Here is a 26,293-nt window from a genome sequence, read left to right on the forward strand (position 1 = left end):
CATAGACAGAATTCATATTAAAAGGCTTGTTTATACCAACTGAGCTATGGAGACTCCGTGCTCTCTTCAGTCCTGCAAAATCCATTATAACTTCTAGTTTGACTTTTATTCTGAAACATTTGCTGTTCCCGAGTATAAGGGATAAACATGCTTTTATGATGACTTCAGTTAACATTTTTGTCATATAGTTCAAACTTACTTTTCACATAAAGCAACTGATAGTATGCAGCATAACTGAGTATTTGGGAATGTTTTGTTGAATAATGTTCAAATATTTAATTACAGGTTTAAATGTGGTAAGGAAATAAAGAAGAGGACATCTCTCTGGGGATTGCGAATCCGTGCACCTCCTCCAGCACCTGTTATTACTCTTCCTCCTGGTATTCCAATTAGTGGCCAAATGTTAAAAGATTTTAAGTGTAAAGGAAGGAAAAAAAAAAGTATTGTACCAGTCAGAGAGTACGTTTTTTTTTATTGTTATTGTTGAAATGTTCATTTCGTATTTCTTTTGTTACTTGAAAAATTTGAGCTCATCAAAAACTATTTGATATTATTATAGTAAACTGGGAATTCATGCAGAGATAATTTTGTTTCTATTATTTATAATTATTGGTAAAATATTTCTTTGCAGCACTTACTGAAAGGTGATATCTACTTTTAATATGGATAATTAAAATTATTGTCCTTTGTTATGAAAATTTTGTTGTGCCCACAGTGAGATGTGAACCACTTGGTTCTGTCGGCCCGTTATGTTCAGGCATGCATGCTGTCTCAAGATTACATCAGTCCTTACCTTTAGTGATTAATAATAAAAATATAAATAGGAAGAGTAGAATCTAATAGACACGCTTAGGTGTGGAAAATCATTTATAACTTATTTTAATGATATTAACAACACCTAATAAACTATTTTATAAAAAAGATATTTATTAACTGGCTTATATTTTGCTGGATTTCTACCAGCATCTTCAGAGCATAAAGCATCATGTTATAGTTTACATGCAACAATGAGTAAGTGAAACAATTCAAATTGTAATGGACAAAAGATTTAAAGTCCTATTTTGGTACCTTCTAATGTTGTAAAATAAGTATTATAGCTATGTAAGAATCTTAACATGACAGTTTCCCAAATTTTTGGCAAATTAATGAACCATACTTGTTCGAGTTAGGAGAATTCTTCATGGCCATAGCTGACTAAAAATAATCATTCTGATCTGTAACGACTTTTAGAAGTCGTTACAGATCAGATGTGTGTACACACACATCAAAATGGAAGGGGTTGAACAAAGGGAGACATTAGTGTCTGTGGTCCCACAGAAGGTTCCAAGGAAGATATTAGAAAATATAGCTGCTGCTTCTTCTGCAGCTTATCCTACTTAAGTAGGATCTCTGTTTCTAATGAGTCTCTTCCACATCCTCCTGTCCTGGGCTGTATCCACATCCAAGTTCTTCATCCTCAGGTCCTCCTCCCTTGCACAACCATCTGCATGACCTTTCTTCCCACACTTGTTCTCCCTCCTCATCACATGACCAAACCATCTCAACCTTGCCTCCTATATCTTCACTCCTAAGTTTGTGACTTTCACCATTCCCTTTACATAGTCATTTCTCAGATGATCCTTTCTGGTCATACCACACTTTCACCTAAGCATTCTCATCTCTGCTACCTCTATCTTGCTGATGTTATTTTTCATCAGGGCCACAGTTTCCATAGCATACATCATAGCTGGTCTCACCACTGTCCTGTAGATTTTTCCCTTTAAATTAACTGGCACCCTCTTATCACATAGCACTCCAGCCATCTCTCTCCAGTTCCTCCATCCAGCTTGTATCCTGCATCCCACTTCCTTCTCAGCCTCTCCATCCTCTTTCACTGTTGTACCTAAGTACATGGTAGTAATAACTAGCCTATTCTGAACAGAATCTGTCTTTTGCTATAAAGATGTGTGTGAGTGTTACTGTCAATACTGATGTTTTTGCACCCAACTATGCACAGAACTTGAAATAGGAAGTGGTCACTATTTATTCTTGAACAGGATAAAAATGAATATCATATTGAAAAAGAAAATATGTACAAAAGTTTTAAAAAGAATCAGTCCAACAGCTTTCACGGGTGAACTGTAGACTCGGATTTACAAATATTCTTGGAGAAAAAATGAACCTTGAAGTAAGAACGAACCCTTGGACATTCAGTGGCAAAATCTGACATTGATTGATCCCTGGCTAACTCATTTAATATTTTCATTCAAAAAAATAAAATAAATAAATAGCATGTTTTATTCTCTTTATAATCATTTCCTTCAAATCCAGAATTTGTGCAATTCATATTTTTGGTGTTTATTTTTTCATCATTGGTTTTATGTTTTTCGTTTGTCTAAATGTATTTTCAGTAATCAGTTGTTGGTATGTGTTCATCACTTTTAACTGTATACCATCTTAGCTCTGATCAAGTCTTCTGTCACATTTTTACCATCTTTACCTTCAAATTTTTACACAGGTACATGAATTAATATCCTTTAATAAAACCTCATTTCATTTTAACTTTTTTTGCCTAGTTGTGATAAAGGGACTACTCCATTATACTACTACTCCAAAATAGATTAGCTTTTTCTTTCCCACTTGAAACAAATTTAGGAACATCATGACTTGTTCAGAAATTTTATAGTATTAAAAAAAGTATTCTTTTCCACTCAAGATGTTGTTTTTCACCTACTCAGTTACTGACTCTACAAATCTTTAGAATGTTTGTTTGGGGTAGTGCACCTCAGTGCTGTCCAGAAGAGTGAAATTTGATTCATAATTGATCCCTCCCTTATAGACTTATTTCAACCTCTATCTTACAAGTGCATTGTTTCAGCTCTGTCTTTTCTATAGGTACTTCCATGGTCTCTGCAAAACTGATTGAGCCTGTTAAAACAAGAGCAGCTTGTTTTAACAGGCTCATTTGCAGCTGTAAATTCAGTACAGCTGCAAACATACTTAGCCTGTTTTCCTTATTCTTCTTTCATTGTCTTATCTCTCTCCTCAGGAATAGCCTTTCTCATGAAGTATTCCCAAACAACTACAAACCCCAATCTTCAAGAAAAATCTGAATAAACTTTTTTCCCAAGCCTTATCTGTTGTACTCTATGTACCGCAGTGATCATTTATGGGTTCTTATACTACTCTTGTATGGTTTTACATATAAAAATATAAAAAAAAAAGTCAATAAATGTATTTTGTGTGAATCAGTATTAAAAAATAAAACGAAATGTCAGATCTGAAAAATATGAACCAATGGAAGGCTGAAGAAATTAGAGGCAATCCTGGAAAAGAAGAATGCATTGTAAAACTTCCTAATGCTAAGAAAATATAGAGAAAAATGTAAGAATGCTTTGCTGTGTAAAAGAAGGTAATCAAAATCCCTGAAAGAATTTGGTAGGAATATAGAATAGATAAATATCAGGAAGGTGACAAAATATTCAGGAGACTTGAACAAAGGAAATGAAGGAAAGATTACTTTAAAAGGAATCAGAGATAAGGCCAGATAAAGATATTATGGACATCTGCAGTAATTACTTTGAAAAATGGTTAAATGAAACAAGCAGTGACAGGACTATCATAGAAATTATTCAGGAGAAATAAAATCAGAAGTACATATTGATGTCTAAAGTATGGGGGGAGAAAAAAACACTTAAATGGAAAGCAGCTGGAATAGATGACATTCAGTCAGAAAGTTTGAAATGTGAAGGTAATTTTCACTATTGTAAACTCAAGCTAGACCATGGAATAGTGTACTGTAGTGAATTTCTTTTTATGTAGCATTATACCCATGAAGTTATGGTAAGAATTTTTTTCGTAGTTTGTTATAGTGAGTAAATTTGTAATAATGGTGTTTACTATAGTGAAAGTTGAGTACATAAAAGTGGATGCAGTGCATCATTTAGAAAAACTTCATTTCTGGATGATTGAAGTAGTTCTCATAGTACCAATATATGAAAAAAAAAAGAAATCAAACAGAATGTGAGAATTACAGCCAAAATTTCCCTACTGAGGGTTCTGAATCTCTTTTCAAGTATACTTGAGAAGATGCCAAGAAAAATTACGAAAGAGAAACTTGGAGAACAACAAGTTGGTTTCATGCCAAATAGGAGTTATCAGAAGTATATTTTCACTTTAAGACATTAAGAATTATGGGAATGAAGTAGTTGTACTGAACATAGTCTTTATGTCTGAAAATTATAATAATGTAAGATGTTTCAGTAATTTGGCCATAATAAGTAAGACTGTATCTCCGGGGAACTTAGTGAACACAACGAGGATCTGGGATTATAACTGATCTTTAGATGAGTGCATAAGGGATGCCAATTTTTTTTGTGTGGTCAAAAGTTAGTAAACCTATAGTAAAGTTAGTCACTTGTAGAATCACCACAACATGGTCCTATTTGATTTTTGAAATGCCCAAACTAGCAATAAAGAGGAATTTGTTGATTACAATCTTTGATCTAAATTGGTAAAAGACACTATTCCAGTGCTTCTCTTCCTAGTGGTCAGCAAACTAAAGGTTGATGCAACTTTTCCTTTTTTCATTATATTCATCATCTTTATTCAAAATAGTTCATTCATATAGTTGATTCCTTTCATTTCCAAGTTGCCAAAGTCCAGAATACATGCTGGACTTTTGTTTCTTTGGCTTGGCCAGTTTTTAGGATTTGGTCAATCATGTCCTGCCATTGGCAGTTTTCTTGCAAACTTTCTGCAGCTGAATGTATCTAAACTTTATGTACTCTTTGTAAAAACAAATAATTCATAGGAAAAGAACATTAGCTCACACTGCTTTGCATATTCAAGCTGAAAAAATGCTTAAGAAATTTGTTGGGTGGCCACAGTGATCCATTGTATTTGTGGTAGTTATAAAAGTCAAAGATGGTTCTTACAAGTGATTTTCTTCCTTGACTACTTGTATAATAATTAAAACACTTTTTTGAATGTTAGTCAAGTGAGTTTTAATTTATTGCCCTACATGTTTCGCCGATTTTTGCTATCAGCATCTTCAATGAATACAATTGGTAAGCTATAAACAATAAATTAAAACCCGCTTGACTAACATTCAAAAAAAATGTTTTAGTTATTATAGTTCTTACAAGTTAGCATAGGACGTGCTTCAAAATTTGTTTGCTAGAAGTGAATTTTCGCTTATCAGTGAGAGACGTTTATAAAGCTGGGGTCAGTGTACAGAGAAGAAAGACCCTTAGCCACATCGCATCCATTCACTCAGTCAGTAGTAGACATAGTTATGCTCAGAGAAGCTGCACTCAAAAGTGTTCAACAAACAGATGTTTTATCATTTTTAGAATGTTCAAAAAAACTTAGTTTTCTAAGAAGTCAAACAATTTTTGTTTCATTTAAAAAGTGCTCATCATAATTGTCATATTGTAATAAGTACAAGTATAGTTTCATATTCATTCAACTATAGTATCATTTTTCTTTTAGATTTTGATACAAAAAAAAATGTTTATTGTACAAAATTAACCTAAAGCTCTCGCCAAAATATTTCAAAATGAGGTTATTAACAAAAACAGTAACTTCTTACTCTGACCATTACTAGAATTGGGCTGCCAAAGTCTGAAAGAACAGATTTGATGCATCTTATTTTTGGACTTTGGTTGATCGGTTTGGCCAATATGCAAACTGGCTGGATTTCGAACTTTGGTCCTAACGTATACATTATGTATACACACACACACACACACTGGGGGGGGGGGGGGGGGGCTTGGTGTCCCCCCCCCCCCCCCGAGTTTTGGGCTGGTAAGACAAAAAAAAGTGACATAAAAACGGTTCAAGTTTCGGCTGATCTTTTTATATATATAGAATAGATACACACACATACTCTGATAATCAGTGATGAGTGGTTTCAAACATTTACAGGCAAGAAAGTAATAAGCATATAAAGATTAAACTCATCAGTTGCAAAGAGCAATGTGAAAGTTCGATGTGTTTCCCTTGAATACTTTAAAATAATTTTTGCAACCATGTTTTTCCTTCCTTCATGTTGTCCAGAGTTTCTGGATTGATGGAATTTAAGTTAAATTCGATCCATCTTTGAGGAATAAAACATCTTTTTGTAGTAATCTTTGTGAAATCTAGGGATTACAGAAGTCAAAATGTTTAATTGTGTAATTTGTCTGCATGTAGTCCACTATGTCATGATAGAGTGGATTCCATCTACTTTGTTCTTCCCCAAAGATAGACCAACTAGAGTCCATGCACTCTAGTTGGTCTATTATAAGTCATCACAATAAACATTTATTTTCATATTATTCCTTACATAGTCAACCCATGGCATGAGGATTTTCATTCCCTCATTCACAGACATTAAGCTTGTTGACTTCCCCAATAGAAAGATGAAAGGTTACATTGTTACTGAAATACATTTTTGACACAAACATTCCATTTTGTCATTTGCTCCTATCTTCTGGCAAAGCTAGACATGTGGCACTGTCACTTTCAAAGATATTTAAACGTAGTTTTTTTTTTTTTTTGTGGTGAATTAAACGTAACAGCTAGCTGTTACGTTTAATTCCTTTGATTTCATTTTCACAGTTAAGACTACCAGACCAAATGATCAATCATTTCTTCACTCATATTCAGTTTACATGAACAACTCCTGTTATAGATGCAAACTAGTGTTTATAAATGTTTTCTGAAGTTTCACTGAGCAGTTGTCACAGATTTCATTGATTTAGAACTCCAGCACATCTATGCTATGTTTTTAATAGAAGAAGTTGAAATTATTTCTCAAGCACACATGCAATGAAACTTTGAGTTTTTCTTTACAGTGCTATCAATTTAATTTTTGTGCCTTTGTATACTTTCTTGGCAATGTTTAATAACCCACTTGTCTTTTATCCCATACAGAGATTGCAGTTTTAAGAAAGGCAATGTAAAGCCACAGAGGAGGCTTACCAGTTTCCTTGTTGTTGTTGTTGTTTTTCCATGCCATAAATATCCGCTTGAAGATTCAGTTTTGTTCAAAATGCATTGTTTAGTACTTTTGTATTTCCATCTATTGGGAAGAGACTGCAATTCCTAACTGATATGTTTAACTAAGTTAATATCCCACCTATTCCAAAAATTATCATTGATAGATCTATCAAGTTTTGGTATTAAATACTGCATATGCTAACTTTTGGGGCAGGAGAAAAAATTAACCTAGTTAAACATGAGTTAAGTAAGACCCCAAAAATTTTCCTAGAATAAGAAATACTAAGAATGCAAAGGATACACAGCAACATTATTTCACTTATATAATGCAAATCTCTCTTCCACGTTTTCCACCCTATGCGTGGAAGAGAGATGCTGATGTTAAATCATTGAAATTCTAAGTTTTTGTAAAAACTTTATAAAAAAAAAAAAAAAAAAAATTCTTAATGGATTAATGTACTCTGAGGTTGCTTATACAGGGTGGTTCAAAATTCCATGTACAAACTTTGAGGGAAGGTAGAGAACATCAAAATTAACCATATTCACATAGGAAAGCATGACCGGAAATGCCACCGGAAGGTACTGACAGGGACACAAAGATACAGAAATAACACAAGGCAGTAAGTAGTGTAAAAACTTGATTAGGCGTAACTGAACAGTTCAACAGTAGTTAGATACATAATATGATTTCACATCAGGTGCTCAAAGTTACGACCATTAGCAGTTGATGTATGCCTGACACCAGCGATGCATTGATTGCCATACATTTTCGAAAATCCCTGGAGTTTCCTGGATATTAGCAGCAGCGATGCCAATTCTTGCCATGAGGTCCATGTCAGAAGCAACAGGCGTTTCGTACACCATGGCTTTAAGGGTCCCTCACAGAAAGAAATCAATGCTTGATAAATCTGGTGAGCGTGGGGTCCACCACACCCAATCCATTGAGCCCTAAAGGACCTGTCCAAATACTGATGCACAGAAATGCCACAATGGGCTGGAGCTCCGTCGTGTTGGAATCACATCTGCCGACACACAGTCATTGGAACATTGTTCAGTAAATCTGACAGAACTTCTTCCAGAAAGGTCCGAAACTTCTGGGAGTCCAGTCGGGGTGGTAACAGGTATCAGCCAACTAAACAGTCAGCAACGATACCTGACCATACATTAATAGCGAAGCGTTGTTGTGCAGCATGTGATTGCACAGCGTGTGGGTTCTCATGGGCCCACACATGAGCATTGTGATGATTGAAGATCCCTTCACGGGTAAATGAAGCTTCAACCATGAACAAAACACAAATTGGAAAATCCTGGTCCACGGCACTTTTCTGCAGAAACCACTGCTTGAATTCCACACATCGAGGCTAATCTTCAGCCATCAGTAACTGGATGTAAGGACTCAGAGTGCAAAACACGCAATACACTGGATTGAGATACTCAGCAGAGGCAATGGCACGTGTGCTGTTGCCTCTGCTGTCCATCGCATGCAACACCTCCTCTTCCGTGGTGGGATTTCGTGTCAATCGTGTACGCCCACTATCATGCCTGTGATCCCTGAACGATCCATAGTTACACAAATTCTGATGCAAACGCGCAAATAATTGGTGATGTGGTACACATCTGTTTGGGTACCTTTCGCGATACATTCGTACAGCGGCTCGTCCATTATTGTCAGCTAACCCGTAAACGAGGTGCATGTCTCTCATCTCAGCATTCATAAAACGACACATGTTCTTCGTACGACATCAAAAGCTTGAATGGGGAAGCCCCAATTGCTCGTCTGGAGCACTGACGAACTATGCCACCTATCGCTTTCAGGTGGCATTTCCGGTCATGCTTTCCTATGTGAATATGGTTGATTTTGATGTTCTCTACCTCCCCTCAAAGTTTGTACGTGGAATTTTGAACCACCCTGTAGAAGTAAGTAGCAAAGCCATAGGAAATGAGAATAGTTGGTATGTATACTTCCTCAGTTTTTGCTCCTTCTGTATATCAGCAAAAGACATGACTTACGAGTTTTTTTAACAATAATGTTTATCCTTAGTGTAATTCCAAGAAAGAAACTGAGGAAAGCAGGAAGCAATGAAGAAAATAATCTGACATTTGAATTAGAAGAGAAGCCAAAAGCAGAAGAACCTCCTAAACTGGTATATTAAATCATAACCTTTATTATTACTAATAACTCACATAAAAAGAAATATGATAAAGTACAAGAGTGATATAAAGGTTTTCAAAAAGTTAGCATTTTTATTATTATGCAAAATTACAAATGAAAACTATTACAAAGTATAAGCCATTATATTCTATTGTCTTCACCCATCTTTCTTCAAGTTTGATCTCTTTCTCTCTCTCATAGTAGGACTGGCCTTTGGAGACATCCCTATTTGTAAAATTTGAAGCTCTGTCCATATAGGAAATGTTGCTGTCAATTGGAGCACAAGATAATCAGATAACACTATTTTAGATTATATGGGGAGTGGGAAGCTGAGGGTTAGATAATCCAGTAACCCTGCTGTTGAAACCAAATGCTTTTTTTTAGGTCTCCAATAAGCAAGGTGGTGATTTCATACTTGGAAATAAACATCCATGTCAATAGATCATATTCAAACTTGCAGCTTATTGGTTGAAAAGTAGGTATGTTTTCCATTCACCATCTAGGTTAGCACCACTGGTGGCATGTCTGTGGAACTTGCTCAAATTTGATATCCTTAAAATTTAACCAAACAAAGTATGACTTGATCATGACAGGACGTGTTCTTTCACCAAAGTTGATTCACTGATTTTGCAAAGAAATTATTGAAGGAGGCCCTTCTTTCATTGCAAATAGAAATTTTGTGAAACATTCATTCCAAAGAGTGCATGCATTTCTTTGTATGAGCTTCATCGGGTCATACGTAACATTTTAACTTCTGTTGCACTTGCCAAACTGATGAAGATCATGGCATACAGCTTCCCTTAGAGTGCTGAGTTCATTCAATAGTGTCTATTATCCTTTCTCCATGGGGCCTATTCATGTTGGAGGGAACTTCCCAGCGATAGTACTGGCCCTTTTCATTCTTCCTCTTTTTCTTTACTTTTCTTCCCATATTTTTCACTTTACTTCTCCTTTTTCATGTCCTGTCTTCCAAACTACCATCATTGTGATCCGATGCATCTGGAAAGGAGAATCCTGGTAGTCTTGCACTACTTTGGCCTCTGCTTCAGCAAGACAGGCATCCTGGATGGATCTGCCAGAATCAGTCAGCTAGTGGGCTTGCCTACAAGAGTCAAACAGTGTTGCAGTAAGTCTCCTACTCCATGAACCAGCGATGGGGCTCAAGGCTTGTTGTAAAGCTGGTATAACATGCATACTTACTGGTCAACCATGTGTGGCCCCGTGATGGATGGAGGAGCTCTGGTACTGAACAAAATATCTCTTCAGTGTGAATTCTTCATGAATCCTTAAATATTTCAGTCCCTAACAAGGGAACAGCATGGGTTTACAAAAGAAAGGTCATGTTTTAGCAATTTGCTCATATTTTATAACAATGTTATGGCCGAGTTGGATAAAGGGATGGATATACTATGATAATGTTGGATTTTTCTAAGGCATTTGATAGGATACCACACGATAGACTGTTGCGTAAACTGGAGAATATGGGATTGGAATATAATCTATTGACTTGGATCAGAGGATGGTTGACAGACATATCAAAAAGTGGTATACAGTGGGTGTGAATCTGCCAGATTTAAGATAATCAGTGGTGTACCTCAGGGTTCAGTGGCCACAGATTTGCAATTGTTTGCTGATGATGCGAAGATAGGCAGGGCAATCAGGGATGCTAGTGAATTCAGCAATTACAAAATAATTTGACTATACGAAAATGGCTGTCAGTTTAATGTTAGTAAGTGTAAAGTTATGCACTTTGTCGTGATTAGAGTTCCAGTGGCATATTATATTAGCGGGATTATGCTACAAGTAACTGAAGAGGCAAGGGATCTTGGTGTATTGGTGGATAAGAATTTAAAGTTCAAAGGTCACATAGCAAAAGTTGCAAATACAACTCAGAGGATAATTGCTATGTTGAAGCGAACCTTGACATGTCAAGGTTCGCTTCAACGTAAATTACTTCCTTATCCTTACAAGCGAACCTTGACATGTAAAGATAAGGAAGTAATTTTGCCTCTTTATAAGGCTTTGATAAGACCACACCCGGATTACTGTGCACAGATTTGGTCTCCCGGGATCCAAGGGGATAAAGAAGCTGTGGAAAGGGTGCAAAGAAAAGCTACAAAGATTATATCCAGTTTATGGGATTTAGATTATGAGGATAGATTGCGAGTATGGATTGCAGACTCTGGTTAACAGGAGAAAGAGGGGTCATATGATAGAGGTCTATAAACTTTTGAATGGGTGTTATAGCATTTCAAATGATGAAATTTTTCGTTATATGGAAGGTGGGGAGAGAACACTGGGGCATCCATGGAAGTTAAGGTTGTTCTCAGTCAAGAAAGGGGTAAGGGCTACGTTTTTCTTCCAGACAGCAGTGAGCGAGTGGGATAATTTGCCCTTAGAGGTAGTGAGTGCATCTAGTGTAAATGAATTTAAACGAAGGTATGATAGCTGGGTTGGATAATTTACAGCCTCCCTGGAGGTCTCAGATGATAATAATAAAAAGGTCCCAACCAAATACTGATACTGTAGACAGTGGCAGATTACCCATTAAGGCAATGAGGTATGTGCCTAGAGGCCTCAAGCTTTGGGGGACCCCCAAGCCAAGCCATTTTCCTATAGTGTTTTAAAATAGATTAATGTTTTCAGTAAACATCATAAAAATCTTGATTGTTTTAAGTGAAAATTTTTTCAAAACAATTATTACGTTTTAATACGTATTTTGAACAGCGTGCACTATCTTCGCTTTAAATAATGCCACAATACCAATGTTGGCGTTAGTTGACAAGCTTCGTATTTTGTATTTTGAACAGCGCGTGCTATCTACGCTTTAAATTAAACCGCATTACCAATGCCGGCACTGTTGACAGTTTCAAGGTCACGAAAACTGATTGCATTCCTGAGATAGGAAGTTTCACCTGGTTGCTCCTTAACTTCATTTGTTATTGAATCATGTAAGAATGAGGTGTTTCAAAAATAACTTTTTTGTGTGACTTTTTGTGTTTTCATTATTTGAGTGTAGTGCAAGTAAAAAAAAAAAAAAAAAAAAAAAGCTGATAAAAAATTTTAAAATAAATAAAAAGTTATTATTTATCATCCTTTAGCCCTTTAACAGGCAGAAAAATTCAAAAGTACAAAATTTCATATATTTGCCACCTAACTTTTATTTTTTCTATTATTATTATTTTGAGGGGGAGGGACAACTATCCACTACTGACTGTAGATACATCATTGGGGAAGCTTGAAAAGTTCTGATAGACACCTAGAACAAAAATATTTTCAAAAAATCATTTTTGTTCAAGAAAAAGAACAAATTATTACAATTTGATGAAACATGGGAATTAAAGGGTTTGCTTTAGTGTTATTTTTGTTCTAGGTGTTTATCAGAACTTTCCAATTTTCTTCCCCTTCCCCCCCCCCCATACTGTCTTGTTAGTCTCTACATCCCTAATCCACTGAAATGCTTTAAATGTCAGATATATGTACGTGCCCAAACTTCCTGTTGTGGCTCTACTACCTGTGCCTGATGTGGTAGTAAATCTTGCGCTGCCAAAAAGGCTAAATGTGCCAAATGTCAGGGAGATCATCCAGCTTATTCTCATGCATGTCAAAATTGAAAGGATGAAAAAGAAATACAAAAAGTTAAAACAGAACAAACTATATCACATCATGATGCAAAAAGGTAGTTTGCCACCACCATACTTATCTTGAAATCCTCTTATGCCAAGAAAATATCAACAGTTAAGAAAATATCAACAGCAGTTCAAACTTGTATGACTATTCCACCATTTCATAATTTTACCATTCCTAAACTTTATGATTGTGAACTCTATGGAGCACAACAGTTGCACAACCTGTGATCTCATTCCTAATACAACTCCAAAAATTGTCCCATTCATTGAGCACTTTAAAAAAATTATGGCAAGGATATCACTTAAAAATAAGCCATCTATTTGTGAATGTATTTCATTTGCAAACTTCCTTTGCTTATACTTGCCAAGAAATTATAGTTTCATCCTTTATCCAAGTTTAATCTAATTTGCAATCAATTGCAACTTCCCAGTGGGACAAAGTATTATTCCAGTAGCACCAGAGGCCAAGTTCTTGGGACTCATCTTGGACATGAAGCTTACATTCCTAACACACATTCATCAACTTAGGGACAAGTGCAAGAAAGCATTAAATATCCGTTGCACTCTATCCTCTAGAATGGCTGATCTATGTTCCTTGCTCTGCCTTTATCATGAACTTATACAGTCAATGCATGATTATGGTCCCAAGTTTACATTTCTGCATAGCAGAACACACTCCAATGGTTGGACCCTTTCTGTCATCCGGGTATATGAATAGCTACTGGATTTTTTGATGCATCATCTTTTCAATGTCTTTATGTTGAAGCAAACGAACCTGCTCTATCATTTAGATTAAAACAGTTATCTCTACTGTGTCCTAAAAGTGGTCTCTTCCAGAGACTATTTTTAGGAAATGTAGACTAGTGTCTTTTTTCTGCATTGGGAAGCTCAATATCACACACGTCAGACTGTCATTTGTTCCTTGGGTATGAATGTTGAGATTACCTTCACAAACATAACAGCATTCCTTCGTGGCAGCTTTGCACTCCATCCTGCATCCTCTCATTATGCCAGCTAAGGAAATGTCATACTCCACCAACCGTCTACATGCAGTTATTTAATGCACACAGTGCAGTATACTCTAATTTCCTTCTCATCTATACTGATGGTTAAAGATCTGAGATCTCTTTTGATTGTGCTGCTGCATTTCCTGACGTTACTATGTCCCACCAGATCCCACTTGATTGCAGTAACTATACAGCAGAGTTGCATGCCATTCAGCTTATGCATATAAAAGAAAAATGCTACCAAAAGTATGTAATTTATACACTCATTGAGTTCTTTACAGGCCATCTCGTCTCCTGTATAATCCACGTTCAGTGCTTTGTGGAGTTTTACAACTATTGTACATACTGAAGACCCTTAATTTTGATGTTCAGTTGTGCTGGATTCCCAACAACATTGGAAAGAAAGGAAATGAGATTGCAGATCTTTGATCAGCTCATACTCTTTTCATGTTATGTTTGACAGTTCCATATACACAGTTCAAACAGCTTATGAGATCAAAGCTAATTACCCAATGGCAGGAAGCATTGGCAGTCTAGTCAACATGGAAACAGAAAAGAGGAAGTTGTTCTTGCTAGACTCCACATAGGTTACATTTATCTTACACATTCTTATTTACTGGGGGGGAGGAAGGTAATGACCTGCCTTTGTGTGAAAAATGCAACATTTTTCTCGCCATTTGTCATATTCTGGTGGAGTGCTATCACTTCACACGAGAGAGGAATGAAATTTTTAGCTAATTTAGCTGAGCCATATGAGCTCAGGCAAATCTTATCAGACTATTGCATAGCATTTTTAACTTTTTATAAAGAATTAATTTATATAAGCATATTTGATTATTAATTCTGTTTTTGTGTAGATACTGCATTGCTTAATTTATAATTTTTTTAATTGTTTTATACAGAACATTATTTACTAATTTATTACTTTATTATTACTTTGTATACTGCTGGAACTTTGCTTTGGCATAACATGACCTTTGCTGCCTTTCTGGGAAAAAACCATAAATCAATCAATCTATTATCACATATGTACTTTTGACTTCTAGTGCTTGTGAAAGTTCAGGTCTGGAACTTTTTGAATCAGTCATTTGCAGTACTCTTTTAAATAGTCTTCTGCTTTTTCCTTTGCAGATATTTTGGACCTATTTTAGCATATCCAAAACATGCAAAATTTTGCAACCTCTTCTAAACAGTAAAAAAAAAATTACCTTACACATACATAAAATGAAAATTATTATTAGTATTTACTAAAACAGGCAAAAGGCTTCAGTTCAGTGATGCAAAAATTATAAAAATCAGGTGGATGTTAAATCCAGCATTATTTCAAAGCCGAATACAGAAACTATAAAAGTTTCGTATGAAATATGAAAGTTTGAAACAGATGTCAGGCCAGAAAGCTTACAGGAATATACTCGCGGGCATTTACAAGTTTGCCCTAGCTGGACCTTATAGGAGACATGATCGCTATGCCCAAGCATCCATATACGAAAAATACACCTCTCCAACGTTTCAAGTTCCTTAGTATTGAGAGTTTTTGCTCTCGGACAAAAACCAGCCAGTTTGAAACAGCTGTCAGGCCAGTGAAACCTTATCAAAATGGGCCAATAGGAGGTGAATATATGGACGCTTGGGAATAGCGATCATGTCTCCTATAAGGTCCGGCTAGGGCAACTCATAAATGCCGGCGAGTGTATTCCCGTAAGTTCTCTGGTCAAATTTCATACAAAACTTTTATAGTTTCTGTGTCCGGCTTTGAAATAATGCTGGATTTAATATCCGCTTGATTTTTATAATTATTATTATTGTTATTAAGAGAGACCTCCAAGAAGTCAAGCCATCAAGGAAGACCATGTTATTCACACCAGCTGTCATACCTGTTCTTGAATTCATTCATGCTACTGGTGCACACAACATCCAATGGCAATCCATTCTAATCATGCACCACTATGAGAGAAAAATCTAGCCCTTGCTCCTTTCTCCACCCTTCATAAAATGAAAAATTCCATCTACTGAAATTCTATATAACTTTTTCAGAAGTTTGTAAGTCTCAGTTCTCCTGTTTGCTAGTGTCTGCAATCTACAAATTTTCAATCTATCTTCATAATCAGGATTCCACAATTCTGATATCATTTTTGACTCTCTCAACTATATCAGAATTGCCACAGAAACCAGGAGACCATTCCTGCATGCAATGTTCCAAGTGAGGTCTTATCAAGACCTTGTAAAGAGGCAAAGTGACTTCCTTATCTTTGCATGTCAAGGTTCATTTCATCATTGCAATTATTTTCTGAGTTGTACTTGCAATTTTTGCTACATGACCCTTGAACTTCAAACTTCCTGTCTACTAAAACTAAGATCCCTAGCCTGATCAGTTTCTTCTAGAAATATGATAGATATCTGTGTTAACAGATATCTATTGGATATCTGATCACACAAAAATGCATGACCTTACATTTATTAACATTGAACTGATTTAATTAAATCCAGCCATTTTCACATGCCACAATTCCAGCCTATTCAAACTCATCAGACACATTCTGATGTCACATCATTTATGTATTTTTTAAACACTTCCCATGCAGTGTTGATATCCTTCCCATCCAACAACTGATACCAAATGGCACAGAATGCAGCATACTTCTCAGGTGGTCATAATTTCCTGCTTTGTATTCAGCATGTAACCTTTCTTGAAATGACCATTCATAAACTTACTTCCCAAGTGAGTACCACATGATCACCGTCACCAACCTGAAGCAGAATACTTAAGTATTTAACTGAAACCTCCTCTGACACTATAATCAAATCTAACACGAGTTCCTTCTCTCACATGCTGCTTGAGGAAGTCATGCAACAGCTCAATAAATTCATTTATTGAGCTGTTTCATTTTTCTCATGCGATTTCATAGCTACCCAATTAATGTTCAGATAATTAGTCCCCCCCATTATGATTACTCTTTTCGTATCCATCGTATTTATTTGGTGATGCATTTCTTCATCACTAGCAACTGATCCTCTAGGTCTGTAACAAAATCCCACTATGTATTTTATCTTGTTAGATTCCACCTCATCCCAGATGGCTTCAAACTCACTGCCACATAAAAAGCTGTTACTACTATTGCAGTCGTAGGTTTCAACTCTTAACTGGATTCAAGTCATCTGATATCATTAGCAGCACATCTGCTCCTCTCTATCCTTCCTAAGAATACTGTACCTTTCGCACTCGATACCAGTTAGTATGTCTGCTTCTGATAGCCAGGTCTCGCTAATGTCTACAACATGAGGTCCCAATATATTAACTAAGGCAACAAACTCTATTCCTTTGTTTCTTGATACTCCTAGCATTTGTGTATGGACATAAGTTGCATGCATTCTCTTTTTTATACTCTTATCTGTGGTCAGCATGATACAGTTCAACAACTTGCAGATCTCGGATCTTATCTAGTTCCTTACTTATGCAGACATCTTTACACATGCTTAATATGTCCAAACCAGATGAACACAGAATCATTCTCTCTTCATAATCTCTTCTCTTCACAACTAATTCTAGGAATTCATTCCATTCACTCACTCACCACTCTCAAACAAAAAATCTAGTCTGCACACCCATATTAACCACACTCTTACACAAGTTGTAGGAATGACCTCCATTTTTCTCTCTCCCTATTCATTATGTATTAAAAGATTTCCTTTATTGTACTCTCATAGAATCCCTTTAATAACTTATAAGTTTCTCTTGTCCTTTCTTTTCTGTCTATCATCTAAACTTTGCAACTCACACCTTCATCCTATCCTCTATGGAATGCTCTTATAGCATTCCATAGACCTCTCACCAGTTTGGTTACTCGTCTTTGAATTCTCTCCTGATCCTTGGAAATCCCAGTGATCAAATCTGAATCATAGCCTTATAAAGGATAATAACTTCTTTATCTTTACTTGTCAGCATGTTTTTTCAACATCCAAGTAATCCTTCGAACTGTTTTACCAGCTTTTGCAATATGCCTTCTGAACGTCAATTCTCTATCCACCATTACAACCCCAAGTCCCTCGAGTCATTAATTTCCTGCAATCCATTACCATCAGTGTGGTACATAGCATGTAACCTTTTCAACTCAAAGTGCATAGCCTTTGAGTTATGCACTTTTAACAATCTCACAAAATTTTAACTGACAGTTAAACTGACAATCATCCTTTGCCTATAATGCCAATTTTTAAATCATCCTCCATAATATCTACATTACTTTTTATCCTCAGTTTTGCATCATCAGCAAACAAATGATGAACAGCTACCCTTCATTAGTCAGCTTCAGAAGAGGAGAAACAGTGATTTTCGTAAGTGTTATGAACAAGTCAACTTCCTAATTAAACAGAGGCCTAATGACTATTAAGTCTCCAATTAGGATGCTGCTTTTTCACTGTCAGTCCTTTCCCTTATGCAGACTAATGCAGGCTGGCTATTCATTACTTAAATAGCCTCCCTCTATAACTGGAGTTGGGTAGTTATAAATTTGACTGACTGCTGAAAGTATCATTATTTTTTATTTTATTTTAATGGCTATAAAATATTGGGTATTTATTATCATTTTTTCAAAGTTACAATGTGCATTGTAAAAGTGTGACAGTCAAAATTTTGTATGCTATTGCATTTCTATTTTACCTTGACTTATCTTCCCACTCAGTTTTTATCTCCTGATTTCACTATAGCTACACAATTTTGTTGCTTTCAACCATGTCTTTACAACTGATTCACAACATTAATTTGATTTAGCATTATGTCAATGGAAACATTGAAAACAAAGGAATTTGATTGTTTTAAATTAATACAATGCTAGATGTGAAATTATGGTATAAGGCAAAAAAATGTAATTTTATTTATTTTTATATTCTAGTGTTTTATCATTTAGGAAGTATATACATTCAACTCTTTTCTCTAACATCTTCATTTGTGCAGTTCATTTATTATTAAGATTTCTTTTCTTTCTTTCGTAAGAGCCTGTTTCTCAACCAGCATTGATATTGGTGCAACTATTACTTTATAGGACCATTTATTTTTGGTTTTACCTTTTAAAGTTCATGCTATGGGGATTGTGGTCCTTAAGGGTCAAAGCTGAATAACTAAGAGGAGACCTCTACACGGCCTTTTAAAGAATGCAGAGAAACCAGTCAGAGTTTCTGACCTAATGTTCAATCTTCACCTTCTCATGGTGCACTCCATTAGTAAGTATCTACCTGGATACTGAATGCATAAGGATGCACTGACAATTTGGGATTGAGCTGACCAAATAATATCCTTACATGACTAAACTAAATACAAAATGATGGTACAACATGATGACATCCAGTAGCTGGAACAAATCCCAGCTCAATATCAGATGAGTTCAAGATTGGCACCATCAGCATAAGAATCATGAATGGAAAAGAAAAGTAATGAGCAGAAGAGTTGAATAAGTACCAGATTGATGTGATGTTACTAAAACAAAAAAGATAAGAACAGGTGAGGTCTTTCTTAGCAACAAATTCAACATGTTATATTCAGACAATGATCAGGGAAATGAAGTAGCTATAATATTCAACATTTAATATGAGGATAATCTTCTTGAATGGCAGGCGGTAAGTACAGTGATATGGGTAAGTATCATAATGAGGGATAGTAGGTTATTTGTCTGTATGTTCCGAAATAAGGCGTACCATTGACACAAATTCCTCCACTTCTTCCTTAGTAGAAGGAAGAAGTATGGGGATTTTTTGATTATAAAAGGCAGCTGACATAATGAAAAAAGAATAGCAAAACATTTCTATATGTCTGGTAATGGTTTCCTAGTCTGTTTTGTGAAAATTCAGAGAAAAGTGCAAAACTATTAATACATATTAATTAATTTCAATACATATTGAAAAGAGGAGTGTGTAAGAAAGTTTTAAAACAAATCAAACGAGCCACTTTCACATGGAGTGAAGATGCAAGAAATATGTCTCACTGGTCCAGAATACAAGAGTATGCAGATAATAGGGAAAGCAGATTCAAATACACAAACATTATTATTTAGGAAAAACTGAAAGTTTGAAAACTAGAACCAAAGATTAGAGTTTCAGGGTCAGACTCTGAAGAAAACATTAATTAATACACCCAGAAAGGCATGTCATGAGGTTGTCTGCAAAGCAGAAAAATCAGAACTCCATGGTAAATAAACTCAGAAAGTTAGAGGCAGTCAAGGAAAAGAAGAACGCATACCAAAAGTTCATGGCAAATAAGTCAGCTTGTGCTCAGAGAACTAGAAAACAATAAGAAAGCTAAATAAGTCGCAAGAAGAATTGGTAAGAACATAATAAATATCAAGAAAGTGGCAAAATATTCTTGCAGCTATTGAAAAATCTTAGAAATGGAGGAAAGGATACTATAAAAGGAATGAAGATAAAGATATTCTAGTTGTCTGGAATAATTATTTTGAAAGGTTTGCTAAATGAAACAAGCAGCGACAGCACTATGATAGAAAAAGCCATCAAAAATCTGAAATGTGGAAAGACAGCTTGAGTACATGATATTCAACAAGAAATGCTCAAATATGGAGTATAAAAGTTTTACAGTGGCTACACACTGCATAATTCTGAGGCCTGGGTAAGAGGATCAAATTCCAGATGATTTGAATAGAGGTCTCATGGTGTAAAAAAGGAAATAAAACTGAACATGAATTACAAAGAAATTTCTCTATTCACTGTTCCAGGTAAGATTTATGCAAGTATATTTGAAAAAAGGTTAAGAAAATTGTGAAAGGGAAGCTTGGAGAAGAACAAGCTGGATTCAGGTCAAATAACGGTTTGTCAGGATCAGATTTTCACTTTAAAACAAATAGTTCAGAAATCACGGAAATATAACATAGATCTGTATTTAAATTTTGTAGATCTGGAAAAGGCATAATATGGCAAGGTGCCAGCAGAAAAGCTATTCAAATGTGACAGTTCTGTGGTGTGAATGGACATTATATTGAGCAATATATATAGTCTATATTTGACTTGTAAAGTCAGCAATTAGAATTCAGTGAGGTACAGGAAGATGGTTTGTTGTGAAATCTGTCATTCCTTGTGAGATAAGAAATTACACATTATCTGCACTGTTATTAATCATCTATATGGATTACATTGTGAAGAAAAGTGGCATTAAACTTGATATCAAAATTGGAGATGTTAATCTCAGCTCTTTATTTTATACTGATAATGTTATATTCCTAAATTAATCTAATATAAATCTCTGGGATTCTCTGACTAAACTGAGTAACTGCTGTAGTAAATTGATATGAAAATAAGCAGAAACATTGAAACCATCAACTGCATCTTGAATAGAGAACCTATAGAATGAGTAAAACATTTCAGCTATTTAGGCACAACTTTTAGTGAAGATGGCAAATTAAATGTGGAAATAGACAACAGAATTAGTAAAGCTAGTATGGTAGGAAGTCAACTGAATAAATGTATATGGAACAAGAGTGAGAGAAATTAGTCAAAACACTCCACTAGTGCATACGAGACAGCATTTAAATCAATTTCAACTTAATGATTTGAGAGCTGGCTTAGAAAACCAGCTTTGATGAAAGATTAGAGGCCGCAAATATGAGAGTTCTGAGAAAGATTAGGGGAAAGTGAAAAGATAGCATCAATGGCAATATCATATCTTATTGAAAAATGAGGATATTAGTTAGGAAATTATTATTATTACGTGACACCTCCATGGAGTCCAAAGACTCATCAAGGGAGGGCACCTACTCTACAACTCTGTCTCCACCACTCAATCTACTAACTACAACGAATCGCAACTACACCAACATCATCTACTGCCTGCCACCACTACCAGTATTTTCACAGACAATCACAAACATCCATTCCCACAGTGGGATTCAAACCCTATAGCCTTTTGGCTGGAAAGCAGATACACTAACCACTCTGCCAACCAGGCCGGTGCTATTATTGACACTGTTAGCATTCAGGAATGTGTTCACAGAGCTAATCTCAGGTGTTTTATTGTCACTTAAACAGAAGGGAAGGTTAGTAAGACAAGTATTTCTTTCTAGGTTGGCAGGAAAAAGACTCAGAGGAAGACCAAGATCTTTCTTTCTTATATCAATCTACCAAGATCTTTCTTTCTTATATCAATCTACCAAGATCTTGGTAGATTGATATAAGAAAGTGCCTTAGAAGACAGAAATGTAACATCTGATAATATTGGAGGCTTCATAGATTACATGTTAATTTGAAAGAAAATTGTTGATAGGAAGTTAGTACTGATGTAACTTTTTCATATATGCTATAATAATATCCTGTACACACTTTTGCAGTTACATGTCAAGAATTTGATTATGATAAAGTTCTTATTAGTCCACGTATATTTTCAGTGTCCTAAATAGTAGAACTTCTTCAAGGACACAATTATCAATTGTTTTAGTTCCAACTTAGTTTTTATGAAAACTTACTTTTGCCCATCCTGATTGACTGAATGGATTGCACATTTCCACTCTGTTAGGTTGCAGATTTGAATCCCACTGCGAGTATGGATGTTTGTAAATGGATTTAGTTGGTAGATGAATTTCATTGCATTTTGTGAGATCACATCTTACTTATTTGGAAGCCAAAGTGACTTGAAAGGCTATTGTTAGCCTTTTTCTAGAACAGGGTTTCCAGGTGATCAACCCATATCCTAAAATTATCCATATCTATGTCATAAAAAATTGTTGTAGATATTGAAATTTTCATATTACTGCAATATTGCTAAGGTTTAAAAAAACAAATTTTGAAGTTTTTCCTTGTGTCCCTTGTTCTTGCTATCATCAGCATAATGTGAGTAGTAACCTTTTTTTCCCATGATTGTATATCATCTGTGTATGTATGTATGTATGTATTAAATATAAATTTGGATAAGCTGCAACCTTGTTTTTCTCTTAATATCATTGGTATAATCTAAATTTAAAGTCATTTGTGTTCCTTGTTTCAGCCTGTATGTCTCCAGATCCCCTCTACACTCTTGTATCTTAGAACTAATACTTTACTATCTAACAATCAGTAGGATTTGTGTGCGTGCAAGGTTTAAACAAATTTTTTGAACAGCACTTGTGACTGAAAAACAATTTGTGGCTAAATATTTTAATCTGGAACCTTGAAGTGACAATTCATAAAGGTAGAATAACAGTAGGTTTCAAAAGAGATGACAGCTCTATGCTAAAGTGATATAGTGTAGTATATATGAGGTTAATACATATACACATGTTTAAAAAAAGTTTATTGTTAACAAGGATTAGACTTTCCCAAATTTTAGTTAAGGGAACATAGTCCTTCCAGTTCAAGTTAGGGTGATATAATAGCACTTCGACACTCTGAATAAGTGCTCAAATTTAAATTCGTTTCAATATGAAAGATGTATCTTCAACCAGAATAGCATTAATAAAACATCATCTATTATTAGTCATGCCCTTTTCTTTAAAATTTCCCAAACCTCTGTCTGGGATTAAATTTTCCTAGTTTGATATGTCTCCAACTAGATCAAGCTTTCATGATTTTATTATTACTTTATTAGTTATCCTCTCTAATTACCCAAATTCCTCTTCTTCCCTACTTTCCATGGAGCATAAGCACAAATCAGTCTCATTGTCCAATTTCAAATTTGCCAGGATGGATCTCTCAATTCAAAAAATGTCTAACAACATATTATTTCAGTAATATACACATGTATGTGAATAAAATTTTTCAAAAACACTTATTTTTTTATTTTATTTTTTATTTTTTTAGGGTAGAACAAGAAAGTCACAAGATAGTGAAAGTCATTTACATCGTGAAAATTCAGTAATGCCAACCTTAAGGCCAGCACTGAAATCAGAATTCATAGGAAATACAGATACTTCTCATAGTACTCTAGATTCTATCATTCCACATCCTGTAAATTTCGAGGGACTAAACCATCCGTTCTGGAATATTGACTATAATCAGAAAAACACACAGCAGTCGTGCTCACTTAAAAAGAAACTCAGTGCTATGGACATCAGAATTTCCAAAAATGGAGAGATCCGAAGAAGATATCGTGGGAAGCGTCGGAATCTTAGAGGCATGTTGCCTAATGAGCAGACAAGCGAAGGTAGCTTGGATACAGGTAGTGAATCAGAAAATATTTCAGAAAGGAACAATCTCTCCACAGAACTAAGTAAAGAGAAATTAGGAAACAGAATTCATTGTAGAAAAAGAAATAGTCCTCTTAATGATCTTAAATCATCAGTTAACTCCTACATTGGTACTAGACACTGCAATGCAAATGGGAAAAAATGTAATGTTCTGGCAAAACGAATAACTCTTAGTGGAAAAGTGCAGTATCTCATTGAGTGGGAAGATTAAAAATATAGACAATATTGGCAAATGCCAGATTTCATTATAGCTTGCATCACTGCCAAGTGTAAAGTCATGTAAGTATTCCGGTCTGGATTTTTGAGTCCAAACAACCTTTCCCATATTTTAATTAAGAGTGTATATGTTGGATACCTGGCATATATATTAACATTAAATAGTTTAGTGGGGGTAGGGAGCTGCAGTATAGCTGTTGGATTCTACTGACAGTATACAAACAGGACATTGATAAAACAGATGGATACTTGTTAGCCCACTTTGTTTTGTCAGAAAGGTAAAAGCAAGTCAACCAGTTAGATGGATTTTATCTTAACATTTTCATTAAATCATATTATATAATGATGTGTAGGATTTAATGATAAAGTTTTGATTTTTTTTTTTAAATCACCATTGTCATCTAGTTATAATATGGCCTTGGTATTATAATAGATAAAGCTTACCTTTTCATTTTAAAACTAGATGCAAATAAATTGTATATGTTGAATTTACAGTATTATAAATACACTGGTCAACAATTTTGCTACTGAGTCCTATGTATTTTAGGGAGTAGAATTTTAAAATGGAACTTTTTTTTTTTTTTACTCAGCATATTAGGGTTATTTGTTGCAAATATGCCAGGACATAAGTCTGGCAAAGTATTGTTCAGATTTGAAGATGATAATAATAAATGTCAGTTAGACAATTACCTTGTAAAATGAATGTAAACAACTTTTTGGAACTGCATCATATTTTATTATATTACAATAAATAAGAAAATAAATTGTTAAAAAATACACATACATTTAAAAATGTTGCTTCATTACCATTGTTCTACTAGAACCATTTACCTTGATAAGGATTTTATCTTCAATGACGTTCTGCTTTCTATCTCCCCCCCCCCCCCCCCAAAAAAAAAATGTGGATATACCTGGTTATAATTTGATCAATCAGTTCTTTATCATTTTCAGCTTTATTGTTGCTCATAATCACTTGAACATTGTTTCTGAACAATTGCTAGGATTCCAGTTCTGTTTAGTGACTCTTTTTCATATTCTTTCTCTTTTTAATACTTTCCTAATCTGAGGTGCAATAAATATAACTTTATTAATTTTTGAAAATCTTGTAGTTAGATACTGAAATGCAGATTCATTTTTGTTCACTGCTTTAACAGTTTTTCTTGAGATCCTCTAAATTTAATATACATGATGTAGAAATATATTCTTGGTGGTCACTGAAAGGCATGTGTTTTATGTTCTCTCATTTGGTGTAAAATTGAACTCTTCAGAAAGGTCATATTTTCTTGACATAATATTGTCATTGTAAAGCAACGTATTTTGTAAATCCTTAATATCTGTCAGTAATGCAATTACATTAAAATCACTGCAAATATTCCAGTGGTAGTCCTTATGCTTCGTTGTGTCTGTTAAAATACATATTTTCAAAGGTCTCCTTCATACTTATTGCATGCATGAGAAGTATGGATGTCTTCTCACAAACAAGTATCAGTTTTTTTGGCTCATAAATTAATTCACTTTACTAAAAAAAAATCCATCTATATCATGGATGAAAGCAAATTCCATTTATTGTCTCACCTGGAGCTAGAGAGCGACCGTTTTCAGATAAACTCAAATATCTAACAAAATCCTTTAATTTTTTTCTGTTCAGTTAGGTGAAGTTTGTTGGCAACTGCATATTTATCATTCATCAAGTACAAAATCCAGGTATTGCAATTATGGAGCAGGTTCTTAAATACGTCTGATTGATATCACTAGTCAGATGGCAGATTTCAAGTTGTGGCAAGATATCCTTTTTTCATGAGAAATCCAGATATAAGAGTTAACACAAGTAATGACTTGTTATGTGATCTGTTGGTTCTCTCCAAATCACTGACATCCCAGAAACTATAGACTGACCTTCCTGATTCCACAAGTCAAATTAACTGTATAAAACATGCATCAATTATTAAGTGCCCATTCTGATCTTAGTCTCCTCTTTCACATCTAAAGCAATGAAAGTGCATTGCAGATATCTCTATAGCAGTTTTGAAAGCAGAATTTTGACTTGGGCAGAAAACACCTGGGTTCAATTCTTTTCAGCTGAAGGTAAGTTAGCCTGTCTCATAGAAGATGAGGTTTTTAAATCCTAGATAACTCTGGACTTTTATCCTGCAAGCAAACAAATCAGCTGAGAAC

The 26,293-nt window shown here is 35.0% G+C and overlaps 1 protein-coding gene across 1 annotated transcript; it reads left to right on the plus strand.

Annotated features, from left to right (window-relative positions):
• Window positions 1-415: 415 nt before the first annotated feature.
• Window positions 416-24,670, plus strand: LOC150110686 (uncharacterized). The gene is made up of 3 exons (XM_090395638.1): window positions 416-459; window positions 9,005-9,107; window positions 23,517-24,670. Exon 3 carries the CDS (start codon window positions 23,574-23,576, stop codon window positions 24,111-24,113), a length of 540 nt encoding a protein of 179 aa, XP_090251764.1. The 5' UTR covers window positions 416-459; window positions 9,005-9,107; window positions 23,517-23,573; the 3' UTR covers window positions 24,114-24,670.
• Window positions 24,671-26,293: the final 1,623 nt, after the last annotated feature.

This window comes from Typopeltis vanoorti, chromosome 1 (assembly GCF_054136105.1).
Source record: "Typopeltis vanoorti isolate ZY-2024b chromosome 1, IOZ_Tvanoo_1.0, whole genome shotgun sequence".
Classification (NCBI taxonomy): domain Eukaryota; kingdom Metazoa; phylum Arthropoda; class Arachnida; order Uropygi; family Thelyphonidae; genus Typopeltis; species Typopeltis vanoorti.